The sequence below is a fragment of the Cydia fagiglandana genome, chromosome 8, assembly GCF_963556715.1.
Source record: "Cydia fagiglandana chromosome 8, ilCydFagi1.1, whole genome shotgun sequence".
NCBI classification, from domain to species: domain Eukaryota; kingdom Metazoa; phylum Arthropoda; class Insecta; order Lepidoptera; family Tortricidae; genus Cydia; species Cydia fagiglandana.
Window position 1 is genome coordinate 9,094,014 of NC_085939.1, and position 18,379 is coordinate 9,112,392.

At 36.3% G+C, this 18,379-nt stretch overlaps 1 protein-coding gene across 5 annotated transcripts in view; it reads left to right on the forward strand.

Annotated features, from left to right (window-relative positions):
- LOC134666583 (DNA-binding protein D-ETS-4) overlaps positions 1-12,917 on the forward strand; it is a 46,451-nt gene extending 33,534 nt beyond the window's left edge. For all 5 annotated transcript variants that reach the window (XM_063523786.1, XM_063523785.1, XM_063523788.1 and 2 more), the window contains exons 4-6: positions 704-836; positions 10,023-10,166; positions 11,893-12,917. In XM_063523786.1, coding sequence (XP_063379856.1) covers positions 704-836; positions 10,023-10,166; positions 11,893-12,083 — 468 coding nt within the window. In that variant the 3' untranslated portion in view covers positions 12,084-12,917. The remainder of the gene's footprint in view (positions 1-703; positions 837-10,022; positions 10,167-11,892) is intronic.
- The last annotated feature ends 5,462 nt before the right edge of the window (positions 12,918-18,379 follow it).

Genomic DNA, 18,379 nt, shown 5'->3' on the forward strand with positions numbered 1-18,379 from the left:
TGCACCTACAGTTGCCATCCGACCGTCACCTTTAAGATTTATCTGAAAATAATAAAATATGTATGTTCTGCGTGACTTAAAAAATACCCTGTATAAAACAACACTACCTAACAGGTGTTACTAAACAACAATAATGAAGTAGCTCAAATAATTACATAACTCGACCAATCAACGAGCAAGTAACTTGAACGAAGCGACTAATCGGCCACCAGCCAGCAGCCAAGTACTCGCTCAAGTGCACGCGCAACTGACTTTCTCCGCCGAAGAAAGCGAGGCAACTAACCTCACTTATTTGCCGATGCTTTATACGCCCTAAAATGCACTTTCAAGGTCGTAACTTTTATTTTATGCGTTTTTAATATATGGTGTATACGACTATAAAGATATACGTCAAACCCATGCACATTATTTTACTAGTCTATAATAAATAAGGTAGGCTAGTCTAGTGTAGGTTCTTTTGCGTAGACTTTTGCATAGCTAAATAATTGGTAGCTTAGATAGGTACTTACTATAATATAATTAATATAACACAGTCCAGATTCCACACACCACACAGTCCAGAGTCTGGAATCTGGACTCCAGAGCGGTATCGCGCCATCGCTGCTCGCCCACGGAGATCTGCCTCCACTCTCCCCAACGGTATTTAGGATGACCAACAGGAGGAGGAAAGAGCTAACAAATCTAACAATGCTTTGTTTTACAGGCTGGCAGCACACTATACGCGCAGTTAGAAATCTGGAAGGCGGCGAGCCACGAGGCGTGGCGGCAGCAGTGGGCTGAGTCGCAGCCTTCACCGACGCCCGCACCCGTGCCGTCCGCCGATGACATGAGCGAAGGTATGCCCCTACCCTAAAAACGGTCTCAGCACTTATCATTTTAAACCTCCGACCATACGTCGGGTGACAAGCAAGTCACTAAGTACCACCACAAGTTCATAGCCATTGAACCATATTAGAACTAAAAGAAGGTCGATTTTTGTTTATTTTTTTTTTGTTATTAGTAACTTTTGCTTGTCACCTGAGGATATATTGAACCAGAAGCAGCAATAGCTCGTATATTGCGTGTTATTTCTTATAGGTGCTAGGCAAAGACACGCTCCCGTTTCATACGTTTTGACTATCAGTGGCCTATTTTATAAAGCTACAAGTTACAATTTACAAGCGGAAGTCTCTTTCTAACCCTATGTGTTAGAACGAGACTTCCGCTTGTAAATTGTAACTTGTAGCTTTATAAAATAGGCCACAGATGGTATTTACAAAAGAAACGCACTGATAATTTTTTTATATAAATTCAATCACAGTTAGAAAAATTAAGGTAAATACCATCAATAAATGCAACACTAAACCACTCTTAACATCTTGAGACTCAATATTGTAGCTGGCAGTTTCAACCGTATAATTGTAAGGGACAGGGACGAGGATTCAGGAAGAGAAAGGCTTTCAATAGTAGTGGGTATTCGAACAGAAAATCATTGTATATGCATAAGGTAGGACGTGTTATAAATATGTATGTACTGCAGGATCTTAAGAAACAAAGATGGAGGACCCAAATAATGTCTATACGTAGGGTTACCAGATGACAGGAATTTTCCTGACATGTCAGGAATTTTGGTCTTTTGGGGACGGAACACGAAAATGTCAGGATTTTTTTGAATGGAAAGACTTTTTTATAAAGTACCTTTTTATTTACTTAAATTAATCCAAAAACATTGTAAAAAAATAATAAACGAGACCCACTCAACTTATCAGTAACTTTGTAAATATTAATTAACAAATCTTTCGTCAAAAATATGAATGTCAGGAAAAATATTCGGAAATCAGGAATTTTGTCAGGAAATTTTAAATTTGTATCTGGTAATGCTATATACGGAGGAAGTTCTCAATTCTATTATGTTATCATCTCCGATTTTTCGTAGACGACTGGACCGAATTTTTCGTTTGAATCAGGTACGTAATTTAATGGTATTCTGGAATATAGAAGAAACTTTTCAAATATTTTCCACAAAATGATAGCATTGATTGATTGTGAAGTTGATTATTTTTTATTTCTTAAAGATAATAAGGTAAATTATCGATGTGATGAGTGATAAATGATTATTAAGTATACCTAATACCTACCTAATTGCTTTTTAAAAGAATTACCCACCTCTTCAATAAACTGATATTGATATCCTACCCCACCTAATGGTAATGATTAATAATCATTTATGTAAATAGCATCAAATTGAGTAAAAGTAAAAAAATCTTAAAGTGCTTGTCTTTAGAGTTCAATGTTAGGCAATAATAAAGCAAAGGCAAAAAATATCAAAAATAATGTGTTGTAGATAAGGGGGCGACGCCTCCCCCTCCCCACCTTATCTCATGTGAGATCTTTCAGTGATTTGAGTGTAAATGCGTCGAATTGATTACCTATTATAAAAACACAATTATTTTTGTTAAGAGTAAGTATTAGGAGGGCTGTGTCAGATTTAGATATTCGGCTTAACAATGAACACCTCGGTACTCACCGGTCCAAAAATTATAGCCAAACTTTATAGGTACTACCTTTTTATTTATCCAGAGAACCAACCTGTCTGATGGTTACTCTATACCTGTCTGTAGCAAACCGGGTCGCGAATTGTATAAAAAGTGGAAAAAGTAGCCAACGGTCTATCTTGTATCGAATGCGATGTGGCACGGCAATGCATCAGCTGCTTGCGTGCATTGTGATCAACCGTTAGAAATGCAACAGAATACTTGAACAGTGAGACCAATGTCCACGAGATGCTCAATTGCTCATGTTCACCGCTTCTAATTTGCGGCGTCACGTTGATATGCTATAACCATCGTATTTCAGCATATTTATGATTTTGGTGTAATAAATGAACGTAACTCATCGATCTAATTTATTACCAACCACTTTTTTGGCAAAATTACAGTGTTTTTTATTGGAAACAAAGCTGTAGTGTAAATTAGCTATCCGAAATCGAACTTACGAAAACTCGCCAATTCTGTTGCTGATTCGCCTGAACTAAACTGCATGGCTTTTCATACATAGTCATCAGGAGAATTGAATGAATGAAACATCTAAGTTAATCAGATCATGTAATGGCCTATAGATCTACCTATAACTTAAATCTGGCCGATTTATTATCAAAACTTACAATTGAACAAATATTTAGTTACAACTAGGCATTTATACCAAGCATTAAAAAACCGTAAAGTAGGTAGTAAAAAAACGTTACGCATATTTCAGTAGTAGGTATAAATAAAATCTTAAATTCATTAAGTAAATACTTATTTACTTGCAGCGAGTTTCTAAATCAGTGTTCACTGATACCAGATACGCTTAATGTTAGATATTATTACTTACCTACAGAATCAAAATATTTAAACTATCTGTGGACATTGTTTTCTAGCGGATTATATTAACTTAAGCGTAATTAAGTAACTAACTAATATTTTCTGTAAGTAGGTAAGATATTTATTAACATGGGGATTACGAACACAAAAAATACCCAGGTGATCTTGGACTCCTTGGGTGGTGAAGGACAGCAGTTTCTAGTCTGATGTAAGCTGTGTTTTCTGTTATGGCCGGCCCACATACGACGGAGGCTGCAGACAAACAACCCAATGATATATGACTGAGTGTCCCGCATGCTTTAACTCAGGGCTTTATGAAGCGACTCTCGACTTTACATATACCTACTTATCTATTATGTAAAGCAAAACATAGGACTCTAAAGAAACATACATTGACGTATTTTCCGGTAACGTTTTATGATTCCAGTGATATCACGTTTTTCTCAAGATAATGTGATGCTTGCTCGTTTGCAAAGTGCCTGCTTAAGCTATTTGTTAAATAAGTATTTATTGTTATTCAAAAGCACAGAGAAACCTTTAAGAAAATGTGTTCCGCCAAAAAGTATCAAAACCAAGGAACAACTTCTCTTCTTCTTCACCTGAGCCTATTACCTTGTCTCTTGTCTCCCTCCTATGTCTCTTGGAATCGCCCCTTGTAGTCTGGAAACGCCACTCTGGGTGTTTCTGTGTCATCTCTGGTTTTGAAACCAAGGAACAATTGGAAATATGCTACCTAGTCTAATTTAGAATTTTACTGTCTACCCATAAATAAGGCACTCGATATTGCTGTAATACAGATACATTGGAACCTCAATTACTCAAATATCGATAAAGGTTTCCTTAACACGAAATAAAATACTCTTCACTCCAAAACCCACATGTGCCATTAGTTAGATACCTACGAGCGCCATTGTTTTAAAAGTTAGTATATATAACTTATCCAATCATAATCCTTTTAAGTTGCGGTGCACGACTCCTACTCGAGGTCGTCAACTACTTACTAAGCTTTGCATCTTAAACAAAAGCCCAAAGTTCATTCGAAAACCGTTCTTAATACTTGGTATTTAAGATAAAGTATTGGTATAGTAGTTAGACATTCCACATTCTACCAGTCTGTCTTGCTTATGCAAATGATAATTTAATAGACTCGGTTTTGCTTTATTTACATAACTTAGATATAACTTTATTTTCTCAAACATGCAATGAAATATTGATGTTATGTTCCTTATAATAGGCTGCGAAGTATGACGTTTCAGGTGCGGCTAGGACAAAAGGTATTTAATGGAATTTCATACAAATCTTGCAGGCCTAGGCCGGCAAAGTCCTCTTTTTTAATTTTCATTTCACAGATATTTGTGACACAGCATCGTGGCATTCATCCATAAAAAAAAACTAGAGGCAGTATTGGCTTTATGGTTCGTAATGACACTGCCGCCACTACGCCTATAAAAAAAAACAAAAAACAATGTTTGCTATAATTTGCAGTTTTATTTGTATAAAATCAACATGAACTTAATAAGTAATACATTATTAACCAAATTTTATAATTTTAAATTATAAATTTAACTACACAAATAAAAACATTTAAAATATTTCATCTAAACGTTAGCGGTAAAAAGGTCTACTCAAACACGCGTAGTTATTTTTTTTTATTGTTATGGAGGTAAAGTTGAAAAATTTTCATTCTGTTTTATTGGATTTATGGTGCGTTGTTGATTTTTTTACTTTAATATGAGTTCCGACGAAATAATGAAATTAATTGTAATCGTAGGTGTTGGAATTGGCAGCGTAAGCAGAATTGATTTTAAATAACTTGCTGCCTCTGCCGCCAAGTCAAAGACGAAGTATGTATATGGTTGCTTATGGCAATTTTATTATTTGAGAAACTAAGAAAAATGGCTTACAGTTTATTAGAAACAGTTTTGTGGCATATTTTAAATGAATGTAACTACAAATTCATCAACACTGTGGAAATTATACTTATTTACTCCATGCATAAAGCAACGATGTATGTGAAACATGATATCAATATGAAAGACTATGTAAACTTATGTGACGAAAACGACAGCCAGACGGATACAAGGCGAAAAAATCAAAGATACATGAAAATATACGGGTAGTAAAAATACACGACTCGTGTAAAACATACGCGTGATAATGATATAGGTACGTGTTGGTGATATTTTGGGTGTAGTTTACTTTTAGTTTTTTCTATAAATAAAACTTGGGTTTAGTGGATTTTTTATTTTATTTATTTCATTGCATGTTTGAGAAAAGCACTATACATACCTCGGCGGGAAATGGGGTTGCCCGCGCTCAGACCTATCCGGCCTCGCTTCGCTCGGCCGTCTATATGTCCTCGGCCGGCAACCCCTTTTGTCCCGGCCTCTGTAGTAATGTACTATTAATGATCAGATATAAGAATTTTTTTATCTTTGTCTGACATGGAAACAATGCATATGTTTCAATAGTGTTTTTTTTTTTCGAATTCTATAGTGTAAATAGCGCTGTACGACTTCGAACATTATGCAGGGCTATAACCGCGAAAATCGAAGTTCGCAAATTGCGGGGATTTTTCTCTGTCACTCTAATTACGCCTTCATTGGAGTAAAAGAGAAAGAATTTCGGTTTTCGCGGTAGCCGCTACTGAGCGTAGCTAGTGTCCGACCGAAACCGTTTTTTTGGCGAAACCGAATTCTAAGGTTCCGTTTTGACTCTAGTTTCGGCCGAAACCGAAAGTATTACAGGCGTGTTTAAAACCGTTGAAGAAAATGTCAGCACGCCTTTTCTTTATACATAATATGATCAATGAAACACCTATAATTCATCTAGGTGGTATAAAAAAACCAGCCATGTGCGTGTTGGACCACGCTTATTGGAGGGTTCCGTACCTACATACGATATGAAAACCCATACAAGCAAATGGTAGTTCGTGGAAATGGACAACTGGACGATTCTATTTCTACAATTAGTTAGCTTCCAAGAGCTGACTAAAATGCACATAAGATTAACCGAGCGCGATCCGAAAGTAGGTTTCGGCGCTGCTGAAAGACCGATACCGAAACTTCGGCGAAACATGATTTTTTTGCCGAAACCTGCCGAAACCGAAACACGACCGGATACTATGCGGGACCCAGTAACTCTGGTGGCCGAAAGTTGAGGATTCGTCAACCGCCGTAAAGCGCCATCTTCTTGAGCTGTCAAACTGGAGGGCATGATATTACACGTCGTCGTCGTTGTCTGAGTACCCACAACACAAGCCTTCTTGAGCTTACCGTGGGGCTTAGTCAATTTGTGTAAAAAATGTCCTATACTATATATTTATTTATTTTATTTATTTATTACAGCTCATTATAAAAACGTACAAAAAATAAACGGTAAAACATAATCTCTGGTGTTAAAGAACAATGAAAACGAATAGGACACTTGTCTGAAATAGGCATTATTTTATTTTGTTTCCTCTGTCATTAATTTTGTTCCTTTTATAGGATTTTCATTAGATGTGGAAATGTAATGATCTCGGAACGGTCCTCGTCATTCACTACAGTTAAACGATCAATCAGCCATCGCTGGTCAGTAATCCTGGGTAACCCTTATACGTCAAGTCGGCTTTTTGTGTTTCCCGTCGACCCACTTTGGAACAAGTAGCACTGGCCTTACAAGGTCGCGCTAGCTTTGCCTGGCTTTAAAAATACTAAGATTAAATACTAAGTACACTTATAAAGTGTTAGGATTACGACTTAAATTGCTCTAAAACACTTTAATCGAAAACGCAGACATTTTATTCGAATTTTGATGTTTCTCTGGATCAAAATTATGTTGTAAAGACAGTTGAAAAATAGTATTGTTTGCGATCCTGCCCGACAGCCTGGGTAAAGCAAATCAGGGAAACATTCGTTTGATTCTCGCATAATCCCTTATAACGAATTTAAAACATTCATGTGTGGCTGCTTTTGCATTTTTTCCAGAAATTCATCAAAATTTATAAAATACCTAAGAGATTTGATTGCTCTAAGTTACATCAGACTTGGATATCATTACATTTTTTTGTTAACTTTGTATACCTACTGGTTTTTGTACAACAGTGTTATTACCACTACCTACCTACTAGTACTACTTGCTCGCTTACAAAAAAAGATACCAGTTCTTCTTCATAATAAAATTACGGGCGATCTCAAATGCTGCGCACGAGGCACGGCCCCGCCAAGTCTGCGAAGCTATTAGTTCTTACTACACTGTTCCACGAAGTCGCGCGTCCATCATCAGCAGCCACCCGTCTTCTTGTACCCTTAATGGTCCTAAATTGTCGAATATCATACTTAGAGCGTATGTCTAATGCCTGTTTAGTATGCAACCGGAGCATACGCTGCTACTGGTAGATTATCTTTCGCGATTATGAATATTGGTGAATGTTGGAAATATTATAAAATTATGTTAGAGGTAGTGTCAGACGACGCTACGGAGCCACGCCGTTACGTCGTCGCCCAAATCTAATGTTTAGTTAATTTAATTTTTTATGTGTATTGTTTTTCTTTGTCTTTTCTTTTACTTTGTAGTTTCACAGTGCCTTGGTTTTATACTGTAATGCTGTGTTACTTATTTGATCAATAAAATAAATAAAATAAATAAATAAAATGTTCAAAAATATGTAGGTTAGGGCGGCTAGCACGCATTATTTAAACTCTTAGTAACGTATATATAATTACATGTGTATTGATTAAGTAACTAAGTAAATAGGTATATGTCGATGATGTAGACGAGGTGTATTAGGTACTTACTGCATTAATGCATACACTTTGATACATGTCCCATTGGCTGTCCCGCGGTTTCATCGTCGCATTTATGTCGCTTCAATTAGTAGGTACTTATTATAGTATTAGGTACATATAATACAATATTCTTTATTGCACACACCTCACACAGTACATTCGGTATATTTTTTTACATCATGCACAAATACCTAAACCGTATTTAAGCGCTTTAAAAAAAATCGAACAAAAACCTCATTCGAATGATCATTATGTGATTCATAATACGAGTATATACCTATATATACTTATGTTAAACATTTGGAAATCAATGCTGTGAGACCGGAAGGGCAGAAATGCATGACTATTCTCATCAGCAATGAATGACTCATTGGAAGAATATTACTCCTATTAAGTACAGTATATATTATTTTATAATTGTTGACTTCTACTACATATTTGACTCACTGTGATTTCTAGACACTGTACCTGTACTTACTTTAAATAGGAATTTACCTCTATGTAGGTTTAAACAGTTTAGTTTTTTTAAATCTAAATATTCACAGCATAGGCCGACTATACTGTATGCAATATTATTTGCGTTATTTGACACATTGTGACTGACGTATATAGAGATGTAACTAACCCAAATCGATTGTCACAGCAAGCGATTACGATTGGATGGCACGTAGACTGAGGTATCGAATTGTGACGTATAATGAATTTTTATTTGAGATTTAAATAAAGCTAGAATTATATGGTTTTCCCGCAAGGTAAATGCATTTAATACACCGACCGAGTAGGTCGCACCCATCGTCAAAATCTAAACTAACTGGGGATCTATTTTAAAATTTATTTATGTTATTTCTGTGTCAAATTTGTTGTCTGTTAGGTGACGATAAATACAGGGTGATTCAGGAGACGTGAGCAGGACTAACACTGCGCATTTCGTAAATTATAAGCAACTGTTTCGTATCAGTATTAGTGAGGTTAACGTTAATTTACTAGTCGTGTTGAAAAAAAAAAGTTATTAATTTATTTACGACATGCGTGGTCATCCTTAAATTAGAATACTAAACTACCGATATTCTGTGTCAAATTGAATGTCATTACTGTCATCACGGTCTAGTTACTTTTGAAAAGTCGTATCTCACTCAAGTTTGACAGTTTATTTCTTCGTAATCAAATGCTGTCATTACGGTTAATGAGGTTTTATGTTTATTAATTAGGTCTTGTAGGGTAACCATGATTGTAGAGAATTAAATTTTCCCTCACCAAAAAGTTAAAAAATAGGAAAAAGTGTGGTTGTTTCATCTAAATACGACGGTGATCGATCAAATATCAGTTACCGAGTGTGCAGGATTAGTCCTGCTCACGTCTCATGAATCACCCTGTATATCCATATTTACAGTTAATTATCCACCTTTTCCTTACTTTTATTAAAAGAAAAATGAAAAATTCATATCGATTTACTTAGACTACTATCGATTCATAACGATGGTGACCGGCCAACCCTAAAATTAAAAAAAAAAAGACGTAGAACGTAAACGTTTGCAGTGCAGTTGTTTTCCTTTGTGATTTCGATGTGCAAGACATTTTACGTAGTATTGCTGTTGTGAGTGACAGACGTCAAATACCGCAAATAATGTTGTATACACTATAATCAAAAACTAGTAGGTACGCGAAAGTTCCGGTTTCGGCCGGCCGAAACATCATGTTTCGGCCGAACGTTCGGTTTCGGTATCGAACTGGCCTATGAAACTTTTGACCGGTCGTGTATAATATATTCTTATGATGAACCCTACTACGGTACCTAATACCCTAAAATCAATTAATCGAATTAGGACGTCTCAATAGAAAAGAAAAGACAGCAATCCCTACCTAAATATTGAATCAAAAACGATCTGAGCATTTGACCATTTTATTTCAACAGACGAGGAGTCAGAGTCTGTGACCACGGGCGCTCCAGGCGGGAAGACCAAGACCGGCAGCACGCACATACACCTCTGGCAGTTCCTGAAGGAACTCCTAGCGTCCCCCCACGTGCACGGCTCCGCCATACGGTGGCTAGATCGAAGTGAGTATTCATTATTCATCAGCTTTTTTAGCGGCAGCTACCGTACAGAACGGACACTATAAAACCGAAGTTTGACAGCGATTCAGGGACGAATCATGCTATCCCGTTTCTAATGTGTGTCACTATCCCTTTCGGCTATTTAGGGTTGTCAAAATTCAAGTCATTAATAATGTGGTCGTGCACGCAAAAGGACGTCAAGTGGTACCAGTCCTAATAATTGCTCGGAGCAATGCTGAACCGAATGGAGCCGAGTTGCCGAAAAGGCTCCTCCTTTGTCTCCCCACTGGCGATAGTTAATATCCTTTGGGTTTCTTTCGAACAGAATTCATAATGGTACTTGTATAATTATATAAATTAATGCCTTGTTTTTTTCTCATGTGTCATACAATTTATCAGGAGTTATCACTATGATATGATAAATATAGGTACTTACTTAATGTCACCTTAGTAATTATTCATTGGCTTATTACAAATTACTATTTAAATAACCCGCTGTTGGTACTACCTACGACACTGACGATTGAACTTATCTAGTTGTACTATCAGAAGCCGCATTAAGTAGGTATTAAGTAAGTAGGTAGGTAAGTAGGTATTTAATTGTTTGTTCATTCTAGTTTTCCAAGAAATACGATAATTGCATTTAATGCAATGAGCATGTAGAGTCTGCATGGTTGTAGTTATTAGTTGCTAACCTGTAGGTAAATAATTATTTTATTTCGAGGATATATTTCTAGTATTATTTATATTTAATATTTTTTTACTGATATTTATTTGTCGGTACCTGAATTTATACCTGAAATATCGCAATTAACTCAGCAAAATATGGCAGTCAGAGTCAGACGGCTCGATTCGGAAAATGAATTAGATTTCTACTAGACTTCAACAAGTTACGATATGAATAATTTAAAGATATTTGTAAGATAGATATGTCAAATTTGACGTTTTTGCGATTCTGGAGGTCCTCTTGAACGATTTCGACAAGTTATGACTTAGATATCCAAGCCACATCTAGTCGATATCTAATGTAGATCTAGTTGATCTCTAAATCGTCTCAAGATCTTGTGATTATCTCGAAATCCGAATAGGCCTAAGATACGTCTGTCTAGCCTAGCGCCACTGAATGAGGGGCTACTTATACCTAAACCCATATACATTATTTTGTTCACAGTGGAATAAATAACGCTTACAATGTATACCTAAATACAGAAATGTATTGTAGGTAATTGTATTTTATCGTTGGGAATCTGTTATTATTATTATTGGCAAATATCAGTAATCCTAAATTAAATGCGATATGATATTATTCGTGCTGCGCTTTAGTATTCACGTTACATTTACGATTGTCAGACCTAAATTCACTGGAGCAACGACATTCTCGGCTCTCAAGGTGATCCAGCCGCTTACTTGCCATCTGGTACTTGATAAAATGTCTTAAACCAAAGGTTGAGTCTTTGTCGTGACTCGGCTATGAGGTAGAAACATTGTTTTGTTTAATAGGCTATTTGTAGAACAGATACGATGACTTTTTTTTTGGTACAACACAAGAGGCATTGAACATGTTTTGTAATTATAGCATTTGTACTCAGTTAACTAAGTGTTGTCCATACAAAAAAACACATCTACTTTGTGGCAACCAGAACGAAATGAGGAAAGTGCCACATCAAGCTGAATTTTAATCTCCCTGTTTAACAATTTCCATGTTTAATTCCTGTCACGTCGTTCACAGGTAACGGAGTATTCAAGATCGAGGACTCCGTGCGAGTGGCGAGGCTGTGGGGCAAGAGGAAAAACCGTCCCGCCATGAACTACGACAAATTGTCCAGAAGCATCCGCCAGTACTACAAGAAGGGGATCATGAAGAAAACGGAGCGAAGCCAGAGGCTCGTGTACCAATTTTGCCATCCGTACTGTTTGTAAAACGAATACTCTGTCCGTAGTTTTAGTTATCTGTAAATATTTATTGTAAATAAGGTGTGTAGAGCCGTGGTAATGCGGTCGTCACGGAGGCTCCCGGCCTTGCGCAGCAAGCTCCGCGGAGTCTCGGCCCGAACACTTGTTCTCGGCGGTACGTTATCCCGAGACCGAGTTATTAGGCGATGTTTTATTCCCTCCATACAATTCGAGAAAGGTAATTTTCTTCGGAATTCTATCGGACGGGAAATAGCTGTGTGCGTTAAACTAAGTTTTTTTACCAGCGACTAAATGAGCACACTGGTCGACGCTTCGGCCGTGCTCGTCGAAAGTTGGTAATGTTTATCCCATATATCTATGATGTAGCCCGTGTACGTTCTATGAACTTTTAGTTATTAATTTTCGTGTAAATATTTATGTACCTAAGTAGGTATGTATAAGATTTTGTAATTTTTTGTACCTAGGTACATTATTAATGTAACTTTGCGGAGAGCAGTCGATAAAGATTAGTACCTAGTTTTATTTTAAGAACTGGAGTGATGGCGGTGAATTGGCAAGTTTTGGGTACCGATTAAAATTAGAATTTTGTGCCAAATAGATAAGGATTTATTGGGGACAAAATTTGTAAATTGTGATATTCTTATTTCACCACCCGCCGATATGAAGAGACGTGAATTAATAAAACCGGTGTCGGGTAAGTTAGGTGCATTGAAGAGATTTTAGTTTTATACAAACCAAGACGCAGTTAGTGTCTTCATTAAATTATGTCTAAGTAAGTTTATTGGACCAAACTAATGTAGATAATATTTTATCATGTAATAATAAATTTGAATGATCATTCTTATCGCAGTTTTATTTCATTTATCCTAATAACTAATAGTAAACACAGAGTTCTATTTATTATTTTATACAGTGTGAAAAGATAAGTCGGGCCCTGGAGGGAAACTACCTTAAATTCTTAAGCTGGCTCATTTTACTTAAAGGAGACATTCCTTTATTTTAAAAAGAAACAAAACTGCATTCAAAGATTTTCTAAAACTCGCTTGCCTCGCCCGGGACTCGAACGGACTAAAAAATCGAAAAAATAAAAACTCGCAATTTTATTCTACTAGTTGATAGAGTTAATATCAATGATAACATTTCTCCAAGAAGCATTAGGTCTAACACTCGTCTGTCGTACAAAATATACATAAAATCTAATATTTAGTACTCAAGATTTTTTTAGACAAGCCAAATTAAAGAAAAGAAGAAAAATACTTTGATTGCAGTTTTGTTTCTTTTTAAAAATAAAGGAATGTCTCCTTTAAGTAAAATGAGCCAGCTTAAGGATTTAAGGTAGTTTCCCTCCAGGGCCCGACTTATCTTTCAACCCTGTGTATAAGACCTGTAATCACCTGTATTCCACAAATAAATCTTTACTTTAAGCACTTAATATATATGTAATGACTAGTAAACGTGATAACGAATTACCATTAAGTCATGTGACAATATTATCATCGGATATATTACCTATGTTATTATCAATTATTTTTAGTTGCGCAATAAATGGAAAAGATGGCGGAGCATCGAAGTTGCCGAAGACGATTTATTATATCCATGCTAATACTATAAAATGGGAAAGTGTGTCTGTCTGTCTTGTTACATCTTGGCGCTTAAACCGCTGAACCGATTTAGATGAAATTTGGTACTGATAAGTTGTGGGGAAAAATAGGTATATATAGAACAGTTTTTATGGCCAAAGTCGCTATGGGTGTAAAAAAAATGGGGTGAAATCTCGTAGAGGTGATCAATAATTTCTCAGTAAAGAACTATAAATTACGCTTTTAACTTTATAATGCTTTGTGTAACATATGAATTTTAAATTTACGAGTTCATGTGTTGGTGACATACAACCGCTAAAAATTACTAAGAAAAAGTTATGAAACTGCTCCAAAAACCGCAAAATGCATGAAATCTGGCGCAAGTTGCATCAGGTTGCGCAAATGATGACGTCACAAACAGTCGAATTCCGCCGAGTGAAAGTGCCTTTCGCCATGGAGGGGGCACGGCCGCCGTAGCCCAAGATACATACCACTACGAATTACTACACACAACATAATAAATAGTTACTCTATCTCTATTATACATTATACCATACCACAATACTTACAATGCGATTGAGCATCGGCTCGATTCGTGAAAAAATTCACTATATATGAAGTAGTAAAGATATGTGACGTTCTATGGAAAAAGGTACCTTATGGCGGCCGCATTAATATTGGAGCGGCGTTAATAATAGCGTAAGCGCCAACCGCTCTAAAGTACCTTTTGCCGTGGAACGTCACATATCAAACTATTTCATATGTAATTGATGCCAAAAGTTCTCAGTTGTGGCGCTAGATTTCAGGAAAGCTTATTTCAATCATTGGACTGCGCAACCCCCGCCCCAAGCCAGTCGCGTGTTCCAAATGTTCCAATACAAGTTGAATGTAAGAACTTAGCTTCGCTTCGCTCGCTCGTTCAATAAATACATAATTAACAAAATATACTAGAATTTTGTATGGGTTTTCTACAATACGCTCGAATAATATTTAATTTATTTACATAGGTAGCTACCTACCTACAATTGGTGCAACTTACCGCACTAGTGCGATAATTAGCACATTACGTGACTAGGTATATATCAAAATTTTAAAGGGCCATATATATATGTGCTGTATAACATGTGCAAATCAGTAACAGTTTTACATAGAATAATGAAAAAAAATTATAATTTTACGAACGTTTTGTTTTTAATAATCTGCTCGTAACTCGGAAACTGGAATCCTCAAAGTGTACAACGGTACCTTTAACTAGACATTTTTTTTTATTATGAATGGGCTTACTCATGGCCACAGACTAGCCGAGGCGTAGACGTGGCCTACGATGGAGCGAGCTCGCCCAGAAGGCGCCTGTTCACTCTCTTGATTTAAAGGTTGCCGGGTTATAAGAACACGGAAATATAGACGCCGGCAAGGAATTATTCCTTGGCAGTGCGCATAAGGAAAGTAGAAGCAAAGCGCTTCGTGCGAATTGGTGGAATTTCTACCAAGTAAGGATGGAAACCGGCCGTGCGTCTAAAAGTCCGATGGTAGAATGGGGACGGTGGAATAAGCTCGTGTAGCTCTTGGGCACACTCCCCGAAGTGCAACCGGTAGGATACCGACAGGCTGGCGACGCCGATGGGCCAACATTATCACAGATATGTACCTATTGGTTTCCCATAAATATATAGACTACCGGAACCACTAAAAACACTTACTTAAGTACGGTACTTTATTACTGGCGTGCCGTGTTAAGGTAAGGTAACATCCGAGCAACAACAACATATTCGAGCATTCGATTCGGATGAATGCGTTACCTACCTACTGTTGCAGATAAGATGCTTGTGATGTTACTGTCAGTGTCACTGATAAATAGACAAATATAGTCACACTAATAAAAGTCTGCAGCGGATTTGATAGCCCACGCTAGTGAGTATTATATTCTTTGGCCCACGCAGTGTAAGTGTTATTAATACGTCATAATCTCATACAGCAGTTGGACAGCAGTGCGACAACGACTGCAACCTAATTTGTCAAGGAAATTGACAGTGACAACGCTATGGTACGCTTGTTTGCCGTTTCCCGCTCGCTGCTGTAACGCGGCCGCAACAACGTTGTTGCAGGTGTAATCCAAATGTAACCTTTACACAAATCGATGCTTAATAAATTAATATTTAGGTATTTGTAATTAATACAACATTAGTAATGGCATCTACTTACAAATAAAACCACTAATCCATTGCTTATGGACGGAACGGGTTTTGGTATGATAGTTAGCTGTCATTTTAGGGTTCCGTACCCAAAGGGTAAAACGGAACCCTATTACTAAGAATCTATTATCTGTCTGTCTGTCCGTCCGTCTGTCTGTTACCAGTGGCCTATTTTATAAAGCTACAAGTTACAATTTACAAGCGGAAGTCTAACTCATGAACCGTGATAGCTAGACAGATGAAATTTTCACAGATGATGTATTTTAGTTGCCGCTATAACAACAAATACTAGAAACAAAATAAAACAAATATTTAAATGGGGCTCCCATACAACAAACAATTTATAGCCGTTTTTTGCGTAATGGTGCGGAACCCTTCGTGTGCAAGTCCGACTCGCACTTGGCCGGTTTTTTTTCTTTTATGTATTTGATGGTATTGGTCTTTGATTGGTAAAATCTGTGTATAGACTTTATGAAAACTATGATTTTTGAGTTACAGACTACTGTAGATCATACACTGAGAAATAAATCATCACCAGGAATTAAAAAACAGTTCTGTACTGGGGGAAAAATAAAGTTTTAGTAATAATTATGGACGTTTCACTATTTCTGTAAAGTTTATTTATTTCTACAAACAGCTCAGTAATCCCAAATAATGCAAGAACTAATAGAAATTGCAAAAGTCAATTTGTTCCTATTAGTTAACTCTCCTTGTCCCCGGATTAAGTTTATTTTTGTAATTCTAAGTGTGTTTTTGTTGTACTTTTCTCTCAGTGTACAGATCATGATTTGCATGTGAATGTAAGATAACGAACAATTTATGACTCGGCCTTTGTGAATATCAATTCACTACAAATATTTATCACAACGCGTAAAATATTATTTGTTTAAGATACGTAAGTAACAAACGTAAATATTAATTATTTATAGTAGTATACCCTATCATGGACGTGGAACCAGTAATGGGACAAAAAAACATAATTCCTCTAAAATAAGTATCTAAAAGTAGTTTATAAACACTGGCTGTATATTATCATAAATAAATAAGAGTCCTAGAGCTGTTTCAGTTTGAAGTTTCATTAAATCTGGTTGTTTTTTAAGAAATTGGCGCCAACCCAAAAGTTGTCGTGTCACTGAAAAAAAATACCACTACGAATTTTTAACAACTTCGCTAAGAGAAGTGAGTTAATTTATTAAATTTTGATTAATTAATACTTGATGAAAACTAGAATGTGTTTTGTTAATTGCATTTACCATGAGATAAGGTATACTCCACAGATGTAAAAAAAATAGTGATATTTGGCCCAATCCCATTATAGGAGCTGTAAAACTGCGTGTCTCCTATGATGGGACAATTGACAGAATGCTGCTTGCCATGCCATAATTTCATGGTTAAACAATACAGAAGTAAAATGTAGTTACGAAATATGTCAATCAGGAGGTATTCTCGGACTTCGGATAAATTAATATCGTTTTTCCAAACTTTTATTTAACTTGCCCTGTTAGTTAGTGTGGGTCCAATCTTGGTAGCTGAATTTGAGCCACTTTTCGATTTCCGATTCAGTTGAAATTTTGTGTAAGTACGTAATTAAGTATGCAAGTCGGATGATAATGCAATATTATGATAACATATGTTGATGACATATGGACCTGATCTGATGATGGAGACAGGAGGTGGCCATGGGAACTTTATCGCAATAAACCCTAACTAATTGTGTTTGGGTATATTAGAATTGTCTCGATGGATCTAATCTAATACAATAATAATTGGCTGTAGAAAGAAAAATACATTCAGCGATAAAAGCTTATACCAAAAATTTATTTTTTTGCCGTAACTTATTCCCCATTTCAATATTTTATACTGATAGAGCAATGTCCATTATAGGGGGCCCATTACTGGATCCACGTCCATTACCGGGGGCCCATTACTGGAGCTTTGGTGTCCATGACTGGAGAAAAAAAGCATGGTTTTAATTTGTTAAATATGTGGAAACTAATTGCAGTATCTTTGATACAACACGCCTAAAACATGAAAGACGGATAGGACTTTCATCTTTTAACACGCTAAGCGGTAGACCATTTACATGTATAAGGGAAATATCATAAATACTCCAAATTTCCTCTTAAATGTCCCATGACTGGTGCTGTTACTATAATACAATACTTTCTATTATCTAAATAATTATGTTGTATGTGTGATAAGTACTTAGATACAATGTCTGAGTAAATACGGTTTGTTAATACGTAACACTCCCCGTTTGCGACTAATTTATTATATCTTTGTGTTTAAATATATTTATAAAGTACAAATAAACTTCTACAGACACCTTGAAGATAAAATTTGCAAAGTATTTATACCATTTACAACCTTTGTTCTTGCTCCATTCTCTCGAAAATGCCGTCGTAACTAGAAGTCGTGCAGCACATTGGTGCTTGTAATTAATTTTAATCAAAGTACCTTACTCAATTAACGGTTCAACATCTTAATAACATACAGTACCTACCAACAGTGTTTGTTCATTCACGTAAAA